At 36.0% G+C, this 19,199-nt stretch overlaps 1 protein-coding gene across 3 annotated transcripts; it reads right to left on the bottom strand.

The window, feature by feature from the left end:
* Window positions 1–309: 309 nt before the first annotated feature.
* On the bottom strand, window positions 310–15,991 carry LOC147605702 (uncharacterized). 3 transcript variants are annotated; one of them, XM_086793232.1, is made up of 4 exons: window positions 15,846–15,991; window positions 15,660–15,734; window positions 732–986; window positions 310–571 (listed from the first exon to the last, which is right to left on the bottom strand). In XM_086793232.1, exons 1-3 carry the CDS (start codon window positions 15,931–15,933, stop codon window positions 751–753), a joined length of 399 nt encoding a protein of 132 aa, XP_086649358.1. In that variant the 5' UTR covers window positions 15,934–15,991; the 3' UTR covers window positions 310–571; window positions 732–750. The 3 variants fall into 3 exon arrangements, 1 of the variants encoding a protein (XP_086649358.1); XR_015265140.1 differs by lacking the exons at window positions 15,660–15,734; window positions 15,846–15,991 and adding an exon at window positions 1,104–1,217 and having other exon boundaries at window positions 732–992; XR_015265139.1 differs by lacking the exons at window positions 310–571; window positions 732–986 and adding an exon at window positions 15,024–15,313 and having other exon boundaries at window positions 15,474–15,734.
* Window positions 15,992–19,199: the final 3,208 nt, after the last annotated feature.

Here is a 19,199-nt window from a genome sequence, read left to right as displayed (position 1 = left end):
TTTTCTATCCAAAAATATTCATAATCTGAATATTCTCTCTCTAGAATAATTTTCTCTCTCTAGGCTAAAACAGTTAGAAACAAGGTCTTTATATTTCTGAAGAGGGATTGATTACAGGGGAAGATACTAGACATCAAAAAGGGGGTTGGGGGAGGAGTCTTACAAGGTGCGTGAGAGATTAACTACAAGAGATCAGAAAACATGGCAAAATGTACAAGAGAATAAGAAAGATCTAGTATGAGCAAGAAGACTTAAGACAATAACTTGTTGCATTGCACAAACAACGAGTTAAGGGGGGAGAGAGAGAGAGAGAAAAAGATTAGATAAGAGTATATCTATAAGAAATGGGAGAACATTATATACCCATGAGCATAACAATGTCTACTAGACCATTTCTCTTGGCTACCTTGTATTTTATTATATCTATAGGAAATGGGAGAACATTGCATTCCCATGGGCATAACAATGTCTAGTAGACCATTTCCCTTGGCCACCTTATACAGCCATGTTTTATTTTATTTTTGAGGAAGCAATGCTCGGAAGAATGCTATGAATCGCATTCCAACATGACCTGCTCATGTGAAAAAACAGAAGAGAAGAATTAGCCAGTACACACAGAAAAGTATCATGACGAGGGCGTTTACACACTTTCTACAGAGAGCATCTCTACATAGCTGTGGACGGCGAGGTACAGTGTGTACTGAAGAATGATAAGGCGAGAGCATACTCACTTTGCTTCCTTTGCACGACCTAGAAGCAAATGGCATTAGGAGGAAACAGGCCAATGTACAAGCAACCCATTGAACCGCAGCAGCTCATTGGATGGAAAGTGCAGGTTCCTCCTCTTCCTATGCAATCGTCGTTTGGCTGCAAATTGTCTATGCTGCCTGCAGCCGCCATACCCGACTGTTTGGCCATGTCTATGCTGCCTGCTGCCGCCATGCGCATGTCATCGGGGCTGGTGGACACGCCCGACTGTTTGGCCACATTGTCTGCACCCGATTGAGGTGTATATAATATGGATGCATGCCCGATATAATAGAGATGCATGCATGTCCTATCCTACGATACTTGAGAATGAAGATTATTGTTTCACGACGTACCTAGGTGTCGGCCTGTTGATTCGGCGCAAGCAAAGGCGATCACCACCCACGTAACTATCCCAAGCATCTTATAAGCTTTACTACCCATGTCTCGTGAATTGGTGGATGTGTATGTGACTGTGTGGGAAGGAAGGAGGGCTGCCGCGTTTTTATAGAAGGCCGTGTAGCTTCAAATAAAAGTTGATTACTTCAAACGTGCAATTTGGTGCTCCCACTAACAAGTTCCATATGTTATTTTCTAAATGTTTGTAAAATTTTTTGTTTGGTTAATTGATTGTGGCATTACTTTTTTTATTATATGTACCACTAACAAGTTTCATATGTAGAATTATATTGTAATTGCTAAGTGTTTGCAAAAACATAATTCTTTAGTTATGATCGTGTTATCACCTTTATTAATATAATATATATATATAAGAAATAGCTAAATGGTCCCTCCAATAGGCAAAAGATGTTCCCATGTAGTCTTTTAGAAGATATATGAATGCTTGTAAACTTCTAGTTGCTTCGTTTGTTTGATACGTGTCAATGTAAAAGTCTCCAAAAATGATGAATTTAGTTAATATTCTTTCTTGAAGAATTTCAATAAGCACGCTTATATTAGGTATGGGTTTGTGATACCTGGCCCAAACACATAGTGATGCCATGATGTTGTAGCTGTTTTGTATGTCTTTGTAAATTGTTTTTAAATACCTCATGTAATGCGAGTGGACTGGGAATTGGTATTTGATTTTTTAAATGCCAAGTTTTTGGATTTTGTATTTTGATCTTTTTTGTACTTATAGCTCTACCAACCTTTAAGATAGGTTGGGAGTTTTATATTTTCCCAAGTGGGTGTCAAGTACATGCTAAGCAGCACTAAACAAAAAAATCCAAAGCATAAAACAAAAGGAGTTTTATATTTTCTCGAGTGAATATCAAGTATATTATAAATAAAGCACTATCTAAATCCTAAATCCTAAAGCATTAAGCACAAAACTGTAAAACATAAAACAACAAAATCTGAAGTGACCAATGACAACCACATACATCCAATAATCTTAAGTAGCCGCCAACATGTAAATTGAAAATACACAATTAACATGAATGTAAGAATTTTTAAAACTTAAAAGTTGTTGAAGGAAGCAAAGATAAAACTTGGTAGTATTCATCACATATAGAAAATGTTAAAACCCAAAAAAACCACACTACATGGGTATGGCATACTTTCAGAAAGATAATACAATATAAGACTACTCAAGAAGCCTACACTGCATGAATAAAACATAAACAACAAGATCTAAAGTAACAAAATGACAACATACATACAACATGCTAAAACCCCAAACAACAAAATGTAAAGTAAAAATTCACAAGAATATATATCCAACAATCTCAAGTAGCCACTAGTTCATGTAGCGTGTAAATACACAATTAACATGAATGTGAAAATTCTTAAAACTTAAAAGGCCTTAAAGGAAACAAATATAAAACTAGGCAGCGTGCACCACATAGAAAACATGCTAAAATCCCCTTGGGGGGTTATCTATAAGTAAACCCTCTATATCACGTGTGTTCAAGGCCTATTTCAGGAATTCCTTATCTATAAATTTTCATGAATAAAGCATCTCCTTTTTCTATTTAACCTATGAATAACATCCCTTTTAAATGGTACCCTTCTGTATGTAAAAAATGGGTAAAAAATGAAATTTAAAATGCCCTTCTATTAAACCCACATTCTATGCTTACATATTATGAGTGACCCCCCGAGAAAATCTCAAAAAACTACACTAGATGCTCAATATAGCATACTTCCAAAAAACAAAACAATATAAGCACATATACAACATGCGTATAGCATACTTTCCAAAAATAATATAAGCACATATAGAACATGGCAACATTCAACACATATAGGACATGACAACATTCAGTACATATAGCACGTGCATCATTCAACACATATAGAACATGCTAAAACCTCAACAAACTACACTAGATGCGTATATCATACTTCCCAAAAATAAAAAACAATATATGCCTAGGCTCCATGACTATACTACTACCCTAGAAGCCTTCAAACTTTCCCGAAAGAAAGCCTACACTGTATGAATACACCATGCTAATAACTCCTCCAAACATTCTATATGAAATATATAACCCCAAAAAATTCCACTTCATCACTGTATTTAAGAGACAAATAGATTAAGGATATTTTGTTTCACTACTGAATTACTTTGTTTGGAGCACAAAGTGAGCATATGAATCGCTCAATTTGTGGGCGGGCACCCAAGTAAATGAAGTGATTCCATAACACAAGAGATTTCTAGGTCTGGTCCTACAATTGCATGCCTTTAGCTCTCTATCTTCTTTTCCTCCCTCCTACTACAGGAGGGTGCCCATTGGCATTGGAGAGAGTGAAACTCCTCAATTTAATCGATTTTTACCCTAAAAAATTACTCTAAATGCGGATTTTATAACTAGAATATATGGAATCTTATAGCAACAAATTTTCCTTAGCTATACTCTATTTGTTAAAAGAACATTGTAAATGTCTATTTTTTAAATACTAGTAGTACAATGAATTTATAGGTCACATGTATATCTCATGACCTCAAAAGGATTTTACTATCTAATTCAGAAGTCAACATCTATTAAGTAGCTTCATTATTAACTTGATCTCTAAAACTCTCACTTCTTTTGCATTTTATTAGCCGTCTATTTTTCTTTACAAATCCCTCGCACCAAAAGAGATATTTTGGTTCACATAAATTTTCAAAACTAAATTTTCTCTCTCTTTTAGTATGGGGCATTTGATGGTCCTACAGATGCCTCCGACAAGTTTGAGAATTTCTTTTTTACCTTTGGATTTGTTTTGGATTGTCCAACGTTTTTCCAAAACGTATTTTTGATGTTTCCTAACATGTTTGACACAACACGAATTTACTTTTTTTAGGTCACTCCAGTGCTACAAGCATTGCCTCCTATAGTTAAGGAAGCATGCATGGTGAGATTATGGTTAATATGTCACCAGTGGAGATGACAAGTTGTGAAGCAATGTGTTGATGGTTGCATTCAAATAAGAGATGGTGAATCCAAATGCAAAGGAAGAAGTTGAGAAGATGCAAGCGCTCCTCCATCAATGTAAAGAGAATATGAAGAGTGCCTAAGTAAGGATGAAACAATATGAGGATGCTTGTAGGATACCAATATAATTGAAGAAATGATTTATATTCCTTATCAAGTGGTTAGAAGGGTTGGTGAATTAGCCTATCAGCTACTACTTCCACCTACTACAAGAACTCATGATGTCTTTGATATTTTAAATTTGAATTTTTATGTGAGACAAGAGGTGAAAGTCCATGAGGAATTACCTCCCATGAATGAGGAGGGTGTCATTGAGAATGAATTGAGTATGTACATATAAGGTGTTGGGTACAAGGGAGAAGGTACTTCAAAAGCATACCACGGATAAATGTCTCATCAAACGGAGGGGACTACCGGATGAAGAAGCTTCATGTTAGCCAAATTGTATATTTGAGGGTCATGATGAGGTTTTGAGAAGCATGGCATAAGGTCTTGGAAGAAAAAACATGAGGTTAATGCTTGTTGAAATTTTTTTGATATTGACAATTTTGGAGGCCTCATTTTTGAAATTTATACATGTACATGATTGGGAATTTCATATTAGACATATAACCTCATGGTACATATTTGGAGGGCTTTCTTTGGTGGCTATTTGTGAGGCATTGGTGGGTCCATACAGGATGGATTACTCTCTTAGACATAGTAATCCATACATGATGGATTACTCTCTTGGTGGACAGATTTGGAATCATTGGCTCCATAGAGGATGTATTACTCTCTTGGATATATTTGGGCTCATTGACATCTACTCATCAAGACTAAGGAGGGTTATAGTGTGAAATGAGAGCTAGGTATAAAGGAAAATGGACCAAACCCCTATAATTAACTTTTTTAGAATCATAATCATACTTTGAAAGCTACTTTCCCAACCTTCTATGGTGGTAGTCCCTTTTAGTGCCGTTGGTACTCCATCATGAGTGCAAATCTCTTCTTTCTCTCCAGCCTCTCTTGCAAAATGTTCATGTTATACAAACAACGAGTTAATCCAAGAGAGAGAGAGAGAGAGAGGGAGAGGGAGGAAGAGAGAGAGAGGGGGGAGAGAGAGAGACTAGATGAGAGTATATCTATAAGAAATGGGAGAACATAATATACCCATATCATTTTTTTTGGAGCTTCTTTTTTTTTGTGGGTTGTGAGCTTTTACACAAAGCTAGTAATGTAAAGCTTTTAGCTTAAATCTTTAAAGCTTTTACAAAAGCTTTATAGTTAAGCTTATTAAAACAAAGCGCTTAATCAGGTAGTGCTTAGCAAACAATGCAAAAAGAAGCAAAGTGGCCACTGTGAATTGGTTTAAGGTGAGGAGAGGAAGCTAGTGGGCCATGGCAAAAAAAATTTAAGGAGAAAGAAGAATCCGTTTGCGGCTGTGCGCGAAGAAGCAAAAAGAGAAATTAAAGGAAAAACAAAATTAGCAGTAGCCCACATGGCACAAATCCCTTCTTTAAAAAAAACAAATTGATGCAAGAGATTATGAGCCCTTGAACATAGACTTCTTCTATGAGATGAGGTTAGCAATTTAGTGATTAGAGGATTAAATCACTTTGCGTGTTGATCTCATTCATAAGACTTGATCCTTGAGGGATTGAGAATTGAAGAAGTTGGTTTTGCAAAAAGAGGGATCGTTTTAAATTTTTGCAAAGGTGGTTTTGAAAAAGTTGATATTGGACTCTAGCCTTTGATCTGGTTCTTGATGTAATGGCTTAGAAAAAATTCCATAAACCATCCAACCTTTGCCCAAATGTTTTGATAGCCTTATTCTCTTTACCCTTTAAATCTTTGATAGCCTTATTCTCTTTACCCTTTAGATCTTTGATGATGTTCTCTCTTTATCCAAGCACTTGTATCCTTGGGTAAACCTTGATTTTTTAGTTTCTCTTTAAAAATCCTTCTCCTTCAGTGGTCCCCAAATCTATGATACCACTTTCATGACCTTAAGACACTTGGAGAAGGAAACTCTAATCTCTTAGCACAAACATTAGATCATAATATATACTTGGACAAATTAAAAGCATAAACCTTTATAAACCAAATAAAATAAATAAGAGAGAGTTGGAGAATATAGAAGAGATCAGTCTCGACACAAGAGTGGGTTCAATCTCCCCTGGGTAGATTATGGCCCTTGTACCACTCTCCCATATATATATATATATATTAGAAAAAGCACTTGTACTCTAAAAAGATAATTCCAAAAAAAAACGCCACAAGTGCTTTTGAGTTTATGAGCATGCAAGCTCTACAAAAATATAGAAAGAATTAATATGAAGTCTTGGGCCTAACAAAAGTATAAAATACTACTTGGTATATACAAAGGTATAAGACCTTAGCCTTACAAAAATATTGATGCCTAAATATGAAACCATAAAAGGTTTTCACATGTCTTCAAAAATATCCCAAAGTGGTGCAACACATGTTTCACCACGATTGACACATAATCAGCTCATTCTTCACCTACATCCAAAATAATATTTGGCATTGCACACACCTAATTAAACACATTAATCCTCACCATATCACACCAGCACACACATGTTGATTAAACACATTAATCCTAGTAAATGATATCAATAATAGATGCATCTAAGCTAAAATATACCAAACAAAACAATATAAGCATGCAAGAAAGTAAAAGACCCACTCATGACATGGAGTAGATAACATGGGTGTAGTAACCAACTTCATCTCTAAGGGAGAAGAACACCATAGAAGCTTGGGCATAAGAGCTCCAATAAAGGTAAAGTCAAAATTATCAAGAGGTTGTACAATGCCCATGAGCCCTATGTGTCTTATAGCCCAAGGCCCCCAAAAGTACACATGTAAATGACACTAAGACCAAATGCCTAGGCCCCATCCCCCATGTGCATGTGCATGTGCAACCAAATCTACTTCATTACAAACCATCCCCTCCTACATTGATTTTATCCTCGAAATTGAAGGGTGGTCATGCACAAAACATATACAAAAGCTAAAAATGCGCTCATGGCCTAGGTGTATCCGCATCGAAGTCATGTCCACATGAAGCCCTCCGGGATCAAATGGAAAGGATAAAAGGATGTCATTGATGGTGAGGCTATTGATAATGATGCCTAGGTCGAATGGAAATTTCATTCCATGCGTGACCCATGACTGTATCATTCATGCCTCCTCCTAGATCAAATGGATGGTATAATGCACCACATCCATCAATGAGATACATCCAATGTATTGACATCCATGAGCCTCAAAAGAGAATGCCTCATACTGCATAACATGCTCCATCAAATGTAAATCCATGTCCTCACTGCGCATCCATCACCGTACATAGGTCCATAGGCATGATCCACATCACAAGTGACTACCTGAGCATAATCCATATGTACCAAGGCATAATCCTCATCATTGTCTGCATAACCCTCGTAGAAGTCACAATCATAGAATCTCCACTCATCTCTCAAAAAGGGTCCTAGATTGGGTTCCCAGCATAGAACCTCCATGCGGTACCCAATAGCTTCTCAATACTAAATGCATAAGTAGCCTCATCATCGATCTCATCCATATCATCAATGTCATCCACATCATCAATGTCATCCACATTCTCACTAGCATCATAGCACTCATCCTCATCATACGTAGCATGTGTACACACACTACCATCATCCACATAACATAGATGCTCTCCTCATCACACTAGTAATGATAGTAGATGAGTCATAAACACCTGCATGAGCATCATCATCATGATGCCTAATGTCACAATGACCAACAATGTACATGTCTCCACCATGTGTATAATCCTTATCCTCATTTGCATTCTCATAGGCATGTACATCATCACATGATACATCATCCCTTGTGTCAACAACGATTGTATGCACATCCAAAATATCCTCAATGATCATGTCTTCATGATCTCATGGCATCATATCATAAGCTGAAAGTGTATCAATAAAAGCACTTATGAAGGTAATTCTAGCATTTCAATTTTCAACTTATATACACCCACCATTGACTGTGAGACGGTCCCAAATCTAGCCATATCTGAATCGTATAACTTAATCTAAGCAAGCATTGAAACTCACTTAATTGTGCTATTTCTACATAGTAATATAATCAAATCAAACCTCTCAAATAGCAAAATAAGCATGCTTGCCATACCCAAGATTATTATCACATAAACAAAGAATCATAGAATCTAAAACAAACATTCACATAATAGAAATCTCTATCAATTAAAACATAGCATCTCAATCAATCGCCATGTATGTGTCTATCTCAAATATTCTATCATCATCACCATGCTCGACAACATGGTTAGTTATAATGACCAAAATCCACCCAATCTAGGGATTTCTCCAATGCCCGTCCACCCAACCTCCACATTGGACATCGCGGCTATCCCAGGTATGCCTCTTTCTGAATCTCGTCCTCTCTAGGCTCTACCACATGGCTCCCAAAGGGCATAAACCTCGTTCTCTCTCTGACATTCCCTATCTAAGGACGGTTGGCTTGAATCTCAAAATATCATCTCAAGTCTCATCATACACATGCATATCAACCATTCATTTCAAAACAAAGCAATCATAAGTCTTACTTATCATCTTACACTAATCTCTAGTGCACAATATTTCAAGACAAGCATATTCAAATCCATCAAAATAAATCCCGAGTATAAAAACAAGCTTTTAATTCAAACAATCATTAACTTCTCTTAGTCTTTTAATTCTTTCAAGTCATACATGAATCCATATTTTTAATGTAATTAATTATCACGTTCTAACTAGTAAGATTATCTCTAGTTGCTATATCTAAGTCATAACTTGTAAGTCTTGGGCTTAATAATCACAATCTCAAGAAAATAGAATTTTGCACAAATTTTTGAGGCAGAAATAGAACAATTCTATATATAATCAAGAAATCTTACAACAACCTAATATGACACAGTCTTGGAGGAAAGATCTCGAACCACGCGACCACGCGACCACCCCCGAGCTATCTCACTCGCACTCTCACTCTCATGAAAATCTCACACTCACACTTGCACATGCACTCGCACTCTCAATCTTTTCTTTAGTTTTCTCTGTCTTCCTCTTCTTCGTGAACGTCGAAAGCCAAAAGTAGCCCTTCTGGAGATTTCATAATCCACGTGCCATATTTTTTGCAATGTCACCCTTTTTGGAAAAAGTGTGTTCGGGAAGCTTTCATACGTGGTCATCATTCCCATGAGATTACGTTTCTAGATCATCTCAAACATTCCCTTTCTCATGGCACACCACTCACACCTTGCTGACCCGATGAGGATGCTCAATAGCTTATCTCGAACATTCCATCCTTCTATTCGACTTTGTATCTCTTCGTCTGAGGCTAAATCTTTATTGTTGACCTCCGTTTAGGACCTGCAATGTTGACACGAAAATCTAGGCACATTTTTAGTGCAAAACCACTCAAAACCCGCTTTGGAGTCATTAAACGGATGTGAAATAATGTGAATCACAGAGATTTCACTTCAGTAAAGTTCTTCTATGTACAAAACGTAAAAACTCTCTCATAGAAAACTTCTCCTAATTCCACCTCTAACCTAATCAAAACTCACCCACAAAAATGGCAACTACCTTAAAATGACCAAAACCAAAAAATTTCCTGCAACATAAAATTTTGTCAAAAATGTCCTAACAAAACATTCTACACACTTTCTACAACAAGAATTTATGAAAAATATTTATCTGAAGTTATGAAGCGTCACATAACTATGCTTACGTATTACTCCATCCGGTCTATATAGAGACAAGGTAGTCAATCTTGATAGAAATGTCTAAGGCAAAGCCTAACAGCTGGTCTCTTTGGGAGAGTAATATCTTTCAATATATTTAGAATTAGAGAGAAGTCAAAACTACAAAGTTTTAGGACTTCTAATGCTCTATAAAGCATGTCTTAGTGATGGTTCTTTACCTCTCCAAAAGTGTTTATTATAGATAAAGCACTATCTAAATCCTAATTCCTAAAGCATTATCACTAAATCCTAAAGCATTAAGCACAAAACTGTAAAACATAAAACAACAAAATCTAAAGTAACCAATGACAACCACATACATCCAATAATCTTAAGTAGCCGCCAACATGTAAATTGAAAATATACAATTAACATGAATGTAAGAATTTTTAAAACTTAAAAGTTGTTGAAGGAAGCAAAGATAAAACTTGGTAGTATTCATCACATATAGAAAATGTTAAAACAAAAAAAAACCACACTACATGGGTATGGCATACTTCCCGAAAAGATAATACAATATAAGACTACTCTAGAGGCCTACACTGCATGAAAAAAACATAAACAACAACATCTAAAGTAACAAAATGACAGTATACATACAGCATGCTAAAACCCCAAACAACAAAATCTAAAGTGAAAATTCACAAGAATATACATCCAAAAATCTCAAATAGCCACTAGTTCATGTAACGTGTAAATACACAATTAACATGAATGTGAAAATTATTAAAACTTAAAAGGCGTTAAAGGAAACAAATATAAAACTAGGCAGTGTGCACCACATAGAAAACATGCTACAAATCCCCTTGGGGGGTTATCTATAAGTAAACCCTCAAAAATTACTCTAAATGTGGATTTTATAACTAGAATATATGGAATCTTATAGCAACAAATTTTCCTTAGCTCCATTCTATTTGCTAAAAAAACATTGTAAATGTCTATTTTTTAAACACTAGTAGTACAATGAATTTATAGGTCACATGTATATCTCCTCCCTTCTCCATAGAGTAGAAATTGTTTTTGTTATCGAGGTCTTTCCAAAAGAAAAGGATATACAAGCCAATTTTTTGATAAGCTACATGACCTCAAAAGGATTTCATTATCTAATTCATAAGTCCACATCTATTAAGTAGCTTCATTATTAACTTGATCTCTAAAATTATCACTCCTTTTGCATTTGATTAGCCGTCTATTTTGCTTTACAAATCCCTTGCATCAAAAGAGATATTTTGGTTCAAATAAATTTTTAAAACTAAAAATTCTCTCCCTTTTAGTATGGGGCATTTGACGGTCCTACAGATGCCTCCAACAAGTTTGAGAATTTCTTTTTTTCCTTCTGTTTTTTTTGGATTGTCCAACGTTTTTCCAAAACGCATTTTTGATGTTTCCTAACATGTTTGACACAACACCAATTTACTTTTTTCAGGTCACTCCAGTGCTGTAAGCGTTGCCTCCCATAGTTACGGAAGCATGAATGGTGAGAGTATGGTTAATATGTCACTAGTGGAGGTGACAAGTTGTGAAGGAATGTATCGTAATAAGGTGAATGTGCTGATGGTTGCATTCAAACAAGAGATGGTTAATCCAAATGCAAAGGAAGAAGTTGAGAAGATGTAAGCGCTCCTCCATCAATGTAAAGAGAATATGAAGAGTGCCTAAGTAAGGATGAAACAATATGAGGATGCTTGTAGGATACCAATATAATTGAAGAAATGATTTTATATTCCTTATCAAGTGGTGAGAAGGGTTGGTTAATTAGCCTATCAGCTACTACTTCTACCTACTACAAGAACTTAAACATATATACTCAAGTTTGCACAACATCAGCAACACTATATATTCTATAGCAATCCTTAGACTTGCCCAAGTTTCATCAGTGTTGCACTCAGTGAGATTGTAGGACACAGTCACCAAGGTAGAATAGTCAACCACTCCTGCAATCCCTTGCTCTGGGGGGAAGATCAAGTATTCTCAACAATTACTAGTCGCCTTCAACATAGAGCAAGCCTACATATAACCAACCAGCTTCTCCCCACAATCTTCACGTCCAAACACTAGCTCTCTCCTCAGAGCAAGAACTTCTTGAACACGCAAAAGCTTCCACACTGCTCTCTCTCTCTCTCTCTCTCTCCATGCTAGAGTTACTTACACGCCCCTCTTTTTCGTGTGCAACTCTAATATATCTCCATGCATATTCTCACCTACTCTACCCAATCTTGTCGGCTAACCACCATGAAACATTTCTAACATCAATTGTTTACAATCAGTTACCAAAGAGAAACTACTCATGTAAGATCCTATGTTTTCTTAAGTTCCCTAATCATTCCCAATGTATTATTTTATTCCCTTTGGGTTGGGATGAGGATTTTCATGGAGCATATCCCCTTGGCCACAAAAAAAACCTCTCATCTTTTGCCAAACCCCCCATGGTTGGAGCATTTATGTTCAACCACTTGTTATGGACTCTTTGAAGCACTCCTCATCAAACAATACATCCAACTCCCAACAACCGTCTTCATGCTTGTCTGTAACAGCAACTTCATTATCAAGCAAGTCTTCATCTATTGTCTCTGAATCTTTCTGGACTGTCATGACTCTGCATCAATATGGATTTAATCTGTAGCCATTTACTATCTTTGAATGAAGTTGATCATCGAGATCTACCACCTACTAAGTTTCTTTCTCATAAATGTGCATAACTTTCAAAGGACCTTTCTACTTGATTGGGAATTTTGTTTGGAAATTGTTATCCAATTTGATTTTGTACCCAAGCACAAGATCCCCCTCCTTAATGCCTTTATCCTTCACTGTCTCATTGAACGGCTCATCCCTCTTATTGCTCAGCTGAATGGTGTGTCTAGAGCTTCCTCCCTAGCCAGCTTGAACAGCTCAACCTCTCTTTATATTCATCTATGTCTTTCTTGTGATGTTTTAACACAAATTGCAAACTGAGGATTTCCACTTCAATGGGCATTAGGGCTTCCTTCCCAAAAACTAGGTGGTATGTGAAAATTTTGTAGCTACTCTCGTAGTTGTCTCGTAGGCCCACATAGCGAAAGATTGTAACATACCTCTGAGAATAACTAGGTTATGATTAAAGATAATCCTAGGTTTTGGATGCTACAGATTTCAGTAATGAATTCCAGCAGGTTTTCAGTGGTTTTTAAGTAGTGAAGATTCTAAGTGTTAAAATTAAGTAAAAATTCAAGATCGAGTTTTCAATTAGTTAGTATACTTGAATCAAAGGAAGCCTTTAAAAGTGTGTAGATGGACATGCAAATCGAAATTTGATAAAAAAAGTTAAACTATGACCATTTTTTGTAGTCAACTTTCACATACAGCTCATTTTGGAGATTCTGCCTAGCTATGGGTTGTAGAACGCATGCGTTCTGGTAATTTTAAGTACCCACATGACTAATATCTGATAACTATGCGTGAAGTTATACCTGTTGCACATTGTAGCCCTGACACCCCCTAGCAGATATAAGAGGCTTGCCAAATCTACAAACAGCTCTTCCACAACTTGTGGAAGAGAGTAGACATGGATTCCCAATCAATTAAGACATCAGCAAATATATCGGAGAAGTATACGAATACTCTTTCTATTATTTTTCTTTAAATTCTTTTGAGATTAAATAAATATATCGTTAAGTATATATATGAGAGAATCTGAGTTGAGGTATGGAACGCTTAACGGTTGAATTTGTTAATTATAAATGATCGCCTTAGTTTGAAGACTCATAGAATAAACACTTTTGGAGATAAAGAATTAGAAAATAGAATATTTTACTAGTTTATGACTAGATTCTAGGTAAAACCTTCATAAGGGGATTGTTTTGCGAAGCATTTATCTATCAAGATTGACTACCTTGTCTAAATAGACCAAATGGACTAATACCTAAGCATAGTTATGACTTAGATATAGCAACTAGAGATAATCTTACTAGTTAGAACATGATAATTCAAAGACTAAGAGAAGTTAATGACTATTTGAAATAATTTTTTTTTCTATACTTGAGGTTGATTTTGATTAAATTTGAATATGCTTGTCTTGAAAGGCTGTGGATTAGAGATTATCTGTGTAAGATGATAAGAATGACTTGTGATTGCTTTGTTTTGAAATGAATGATTGATATGCATGTGGATTAATGATTGATATGCATGTGTATGATGAGACTCGGTGTGAGATTTTGAGATTCGGGCCGGTCTTCCTTAGACAGGGAATGCCGGACATAGAGCGAGATTTATGCCCTCTGGGAGCCATGTGGTAGAACCCAGAGAGGACGAGATTCAGAAAGAGGCATACCCGGGATAGCCGCAATGTCCAGTGTGGAGGTTGGGTGGACAAGCATCGGAGAAAGCCCTACATTGGCTGGATTTTGGTCATTATGACTAGCCATCTTGTCGAGCATGGACAAGATGGCTAGTCATACATTGTGATTGATTGTGATTGATTGTGATGATGATAGAATCTTGAGATAGACACATACATTGTGATTGATTGTGATGCTATGATGTAATTGATAGAGATTTATTTCATGTGAATGTTTGCTTGAGATTACATGATTCTTTTCTTATGTGATAAGAACCTTGGATAGGGCATGCATGTTTGTTTGCTATTTGAGAAGGTTGATTTGATTGTATTTCTATGTAAAAATAGCAGGATTAAGTGCAGGTCCTGGGTGATTGATATTATTAATTATTTTTTTTATGTGATACAGCTAGAAGTTTATTTTCTTTAAAAAAGCTTTTGCAATTTTGTTGTATGGTCACAAGGTGGCTCACAAATCTATTTTATGATGAGAAAGGAAATTTTATGCAGAATAAGAGATTGTAGATGGGTCACATATTTGTTCTCAGAGATGATAGAAAAGGTGCGGCGTGATTTTCGTTGTGTACAAAATGTTCATGAACTAATGAGTGCAAAAACAAGCCAGCATCACGTGAGGTGCGTGAGAGATTAACTACAAGAGATCAGAAAACATGGCAAAATGTACAAGAGAATAAGAAAGATCTAGTATGAGCAAGAAGACTTAAGACAATAACTTGTTGCATTGCACAAACAACGAGTTAAGAGAGAGAGAGAAAAAGATTAGATAAGAGTATATCTATAAGAAATGGGAGAACATTATATACCCATGAGCATAACAATGTCTACTAGACCATTTCTCTTGGCTACCTTGTATTTTATTATATCTATAGGAAATGGGAGAACATTGCATTCCCATGGGCATAACAATGTCTAGTAGACCATTTCCCTTGGCCACCTTATACAGCCATGTTTTATTTTATTTTTGAGGAAGCAATGCTCGGAAGAATGCTATGAATCGCATTCCAACATGACCTGCTCATGTGAAAAAACAGAAGAGAAGAATTAGCCAGTACACACAGAAAAGTATCATGACGAGGGCGTTTACACACTTTCTACAGAGAGCATCTCTACATAGCTGTGGACGGCGAGGTACAGTGTGTACTGAAGAATGATAAGGCGAGAGCATACTCACTTTGCTTCCTTTGCACGACCTAGAAGCAAATGGCATTAGGAGGAAACAGGCCAATGTACAAGCAACCCATTGAACCGCAGCAGCTCATTGGATGGAAAGTGCAGGTTCCTCCTCTTCCTATGCAATCGTCGTTTGGCTGCAAATTGTCTATGCTGCCTGCAGCCGCCATACCCGACTGTTTGGCCATGTCTATGCTGCCTGCTGCCGCCATGCGCATGTCATCGGGGCTGGTGGACACGCCCGACTGTTTGGCCACATTGTCTGCACCCGATTGAGGTGTATATAATATGGATGCATGCCCGATATAATAGAGATGCATGCATGTCCTATCCTACGATACTTGAGAATGAAGATTATTGTTTCACGACGTACCTAGGTGTCGGCCTGTTGATTCGGCGCAAGCAAAGGCGATCACCACCCACGTAACTATCCCAAGCATCTTATAAGCTTTACTACCCATGTCTCGTGAATTGGTGGATGCGTATGTGACTGTGTGGGAAGGAAGGAGGGCTGCCGCGTTTTTATAGAAGGCCGTGTAGCTTCAAATAAAAGTTGATTACTTCAAACGTGCAATTTGGTGCTCCCACTAACAAGTTCCATATGTTATTTTCTAAATGTTTGTAAAATTTTTTGTTTGGTTAATTGATTGTGGCATTACTTTTTTTATTATATGTACCACTAACAAGTTTCATATGTAGAATTATATTGTAATTGCTAAGTGTTTGCAAAAACATAATTCTTTAGTTATGATCGTGTTATCACCTTTATTAATATAATATATATATATAAGAAATAGCTAAATGGTCCCTCCAATAGGCAAAAGATGTTCCCATGTAGTCTTTTAGAAGATATATGAATGCTTGTAAACTTCTAGTTGCTTCGTTTGTTTGATACGTGCCAATGTAAAAGTCTCCAAAAATGATGAATTTAGTTAATATTCTTTCTTGAAGAATTTCAATAAGCACGCTTATATTAGGTATGGGTTTGTGATACCTGGCCCAAACACTTAGTGATGCCATGATGTTGTAGCTGTTTTGTATGTCTTTGTAAATTGTTTTTAAATACCTCATGTAATGCGAGTGGACTGGGAATTGGTATTTGATTTTTTAAATGCCAAGTTTTTGGATTTTGTATTTTGATCTTTTTTGTACTTATAGCTCTACCAACCTTTAAGATAGGTTGGGAGTTTTATATTTTCCCAAGTGGGTGTCAAGTACATGCTAAGCAGCACTAAACAAAAAAAATCCAAAGCATAAAACAAAAGGAGTTTTATATTTTCTCGAGTGAATATCAAGTATATTATAAATAAAGCACTATCTAAATCCTAAATCCTAAAGCATTAAGCACAAAACTGTAAAACATAAAACAACAAAATCTGAAGTGACCAATGACAACCACATACATCCAATAATCTTAAGTAGCCGCCAACATGTAAATTGAAAATACACAATTAACATGAATGTAAGAATTTTTAAAACTTAAAAGTTGTTGAAGGAAGCAAAGATAAAACTTGGTAGTATTCATCACATATAGAAAATGTTAAAACCCAAAAAAACCACACTACATGGGTATGGCATACTTTCAGAAAGATAATACAATATAAGACTACTCAAGAAGCCTACACTGCATGAATAAAACATAAACAACAAGATCTAAAGTAACAAAATGACAACATACATACAACATGCTAAAACCCCAAACAACAAAATGTAAAGTAAAAATTCACAAGAATATATATCCAACAATCTCAAGTAGCCACTAGTTCATGTAGCGTGTAAATACACAATTAACATGAATGTGAAAATTCTTAAAACTTAAAAGGCCTTAAAGGAAACAAATATAAAACTAGGCAGCGTGCACCACATAGAAAACATGCTAAAATCCCCTTGGGGGGTTATCTATAAGTAAACCCTCTATATCACGTGTGTTCAAGGCCTATTTCAGGAATTCCTTATCTATAAATTTTCATGAATAAAGCATCTCCTTTTTCTATTTAACCTATGAATAACATCCCTTTTAAATGGTACCCTTCTATATGTAAAAAATGGGTAAAAAATGAAATTTAAAATGCCCTTCTATTAAACCCACATTCTATGCTTACATATTATGAGTGACCCCCCGAGAAAATCTCAAAAAACTACACTAGATGCTCAATATAGCATACTTCCAAAAAACAAAACAATATAAGCACATATACAACATGCGTATAGCATACTTTCCAAAAATAATATAAGCACATATAGAACATGGCAACATTCAACACATATAGGACATGACAACATTCAGTACATATAGCACGTGCATCATTCAACACATATAGAACATGCTAAAACCTCAACAAACTACACTAGATGCGTATATCATACTTCCCAAAAATAAAAAACAATATATGCCTAGGCTCCATGACTATACTACTACCCTAGAAGCCTTCAAACTTTCCCAAAAGAAAGCCTACACTGTATGAATACACCATGCTAATAACTCCTCCAAACATTCTATATGAAATATATAACCCCAAAAAATTCCACTTCATCACTGTATTTAAGAGACAAAAGAGATTAAGGATATTTTGTTTCACTACTGAATTACTTTGTTTGGAGCACAAAGTGAGCATATGAATCGCTCAATTTGTGGGCGGGCACCCAAGTAAATGAAGTGATTCCATAACACAAGAGACTTCTAGGTCTGGTCCTACAATTGCATGCCTTTAGCTCTCTATCTTCTTTTCCTCCCTCCTACTACAGGAGGGTACCCATTGGCATTGGAGAGAGTGAAACTCCTCAATTTAATCGATTTTTACCCTAAAAAATTACTCTAAATGCGGATTTTATAACTAGAATATATGGAATCTTATAGCAACAAATTTTCCTTAGCTATACTCTATTGGTTAAAAGAACATTGTAAATGTCTATTTTTTAAATACTAGTAGTACAATGAATTTATAGGTCACATGTATATCTCATGACCTCAAAAGGATTTTACTATCTAATTCAGAAGTCAACATCTATTAAGTAGCTTCATTATTAACTTGATCTCTAAAACTCTCACTTCTTTTGCATTTTATTAGCCGTCTATTTTTCTTTACAAATCCCTCGCACCAAAAGAGATATTTTGGTTCACATAAATTTTCAAAACTAAATTTTCTCTCTCTTTTAGTATGGGGCATTTGATGGTCCTACAGATGCCTCCGACAAGTTTGAGAATTTCTTTTTTACCTTTGGATTTGTTTTGGATTGTCCAACGTTTTTCCAAAACGTATTTTTGATGTTTCCTAACATGTTTGACACAACACGAATTTACTTTTTTTAGGTCACTCCAGTGCTACAAGCGTTGCCTCCTATAGTTAAGGAAGCATGCATGGTGAGATTATGGTTAATATGTCACCAGTGGAGATGACAAGTTGTGAAGCAATGTGCTGATGGTTGCATTCAAATAAGAGATGGTGAATCAAGCGCTCCTCCATCAATGTAAAGAGAATATGAAGAGTGCCTAAGTAAGGATGAAACAATATGAGGATGCTTGTAGGATACCAATATAATTGAAGAAATGATTTATATTCCTTATCAAGTGGTTAGAAGGGTTGGTGAATTAGCCTATCAGCTACTACTTCCACCTACTACAAGAACTCATGATGTCTTTGATATTTTAAATTTGAATTTGTATGTGAGACAAGAGGTGAAAGTCCATGAGGAATTACCTCCCATGAATGAGGAGGGTGTCATTGAG

Source organism: Cibotium barometz, chromosome 59 (genome assembly GCF_041138505.1).
Source record: "Cibotium barometz isolate CiBa-2024 chromosome 59, ASM4113850v1, whole genome shotgun sequence".
NCBI lineage: Eukaryota > Viridiplantae > Streptophyta > Polypodiopsida > Cyatheales > Cibotiaceae > Cibotium > Cibotium barometz.
Note: the sequence above shows the minus strand (reverse complement) of the source record. Positions and strands in the feature narration are given on the sequence as shown.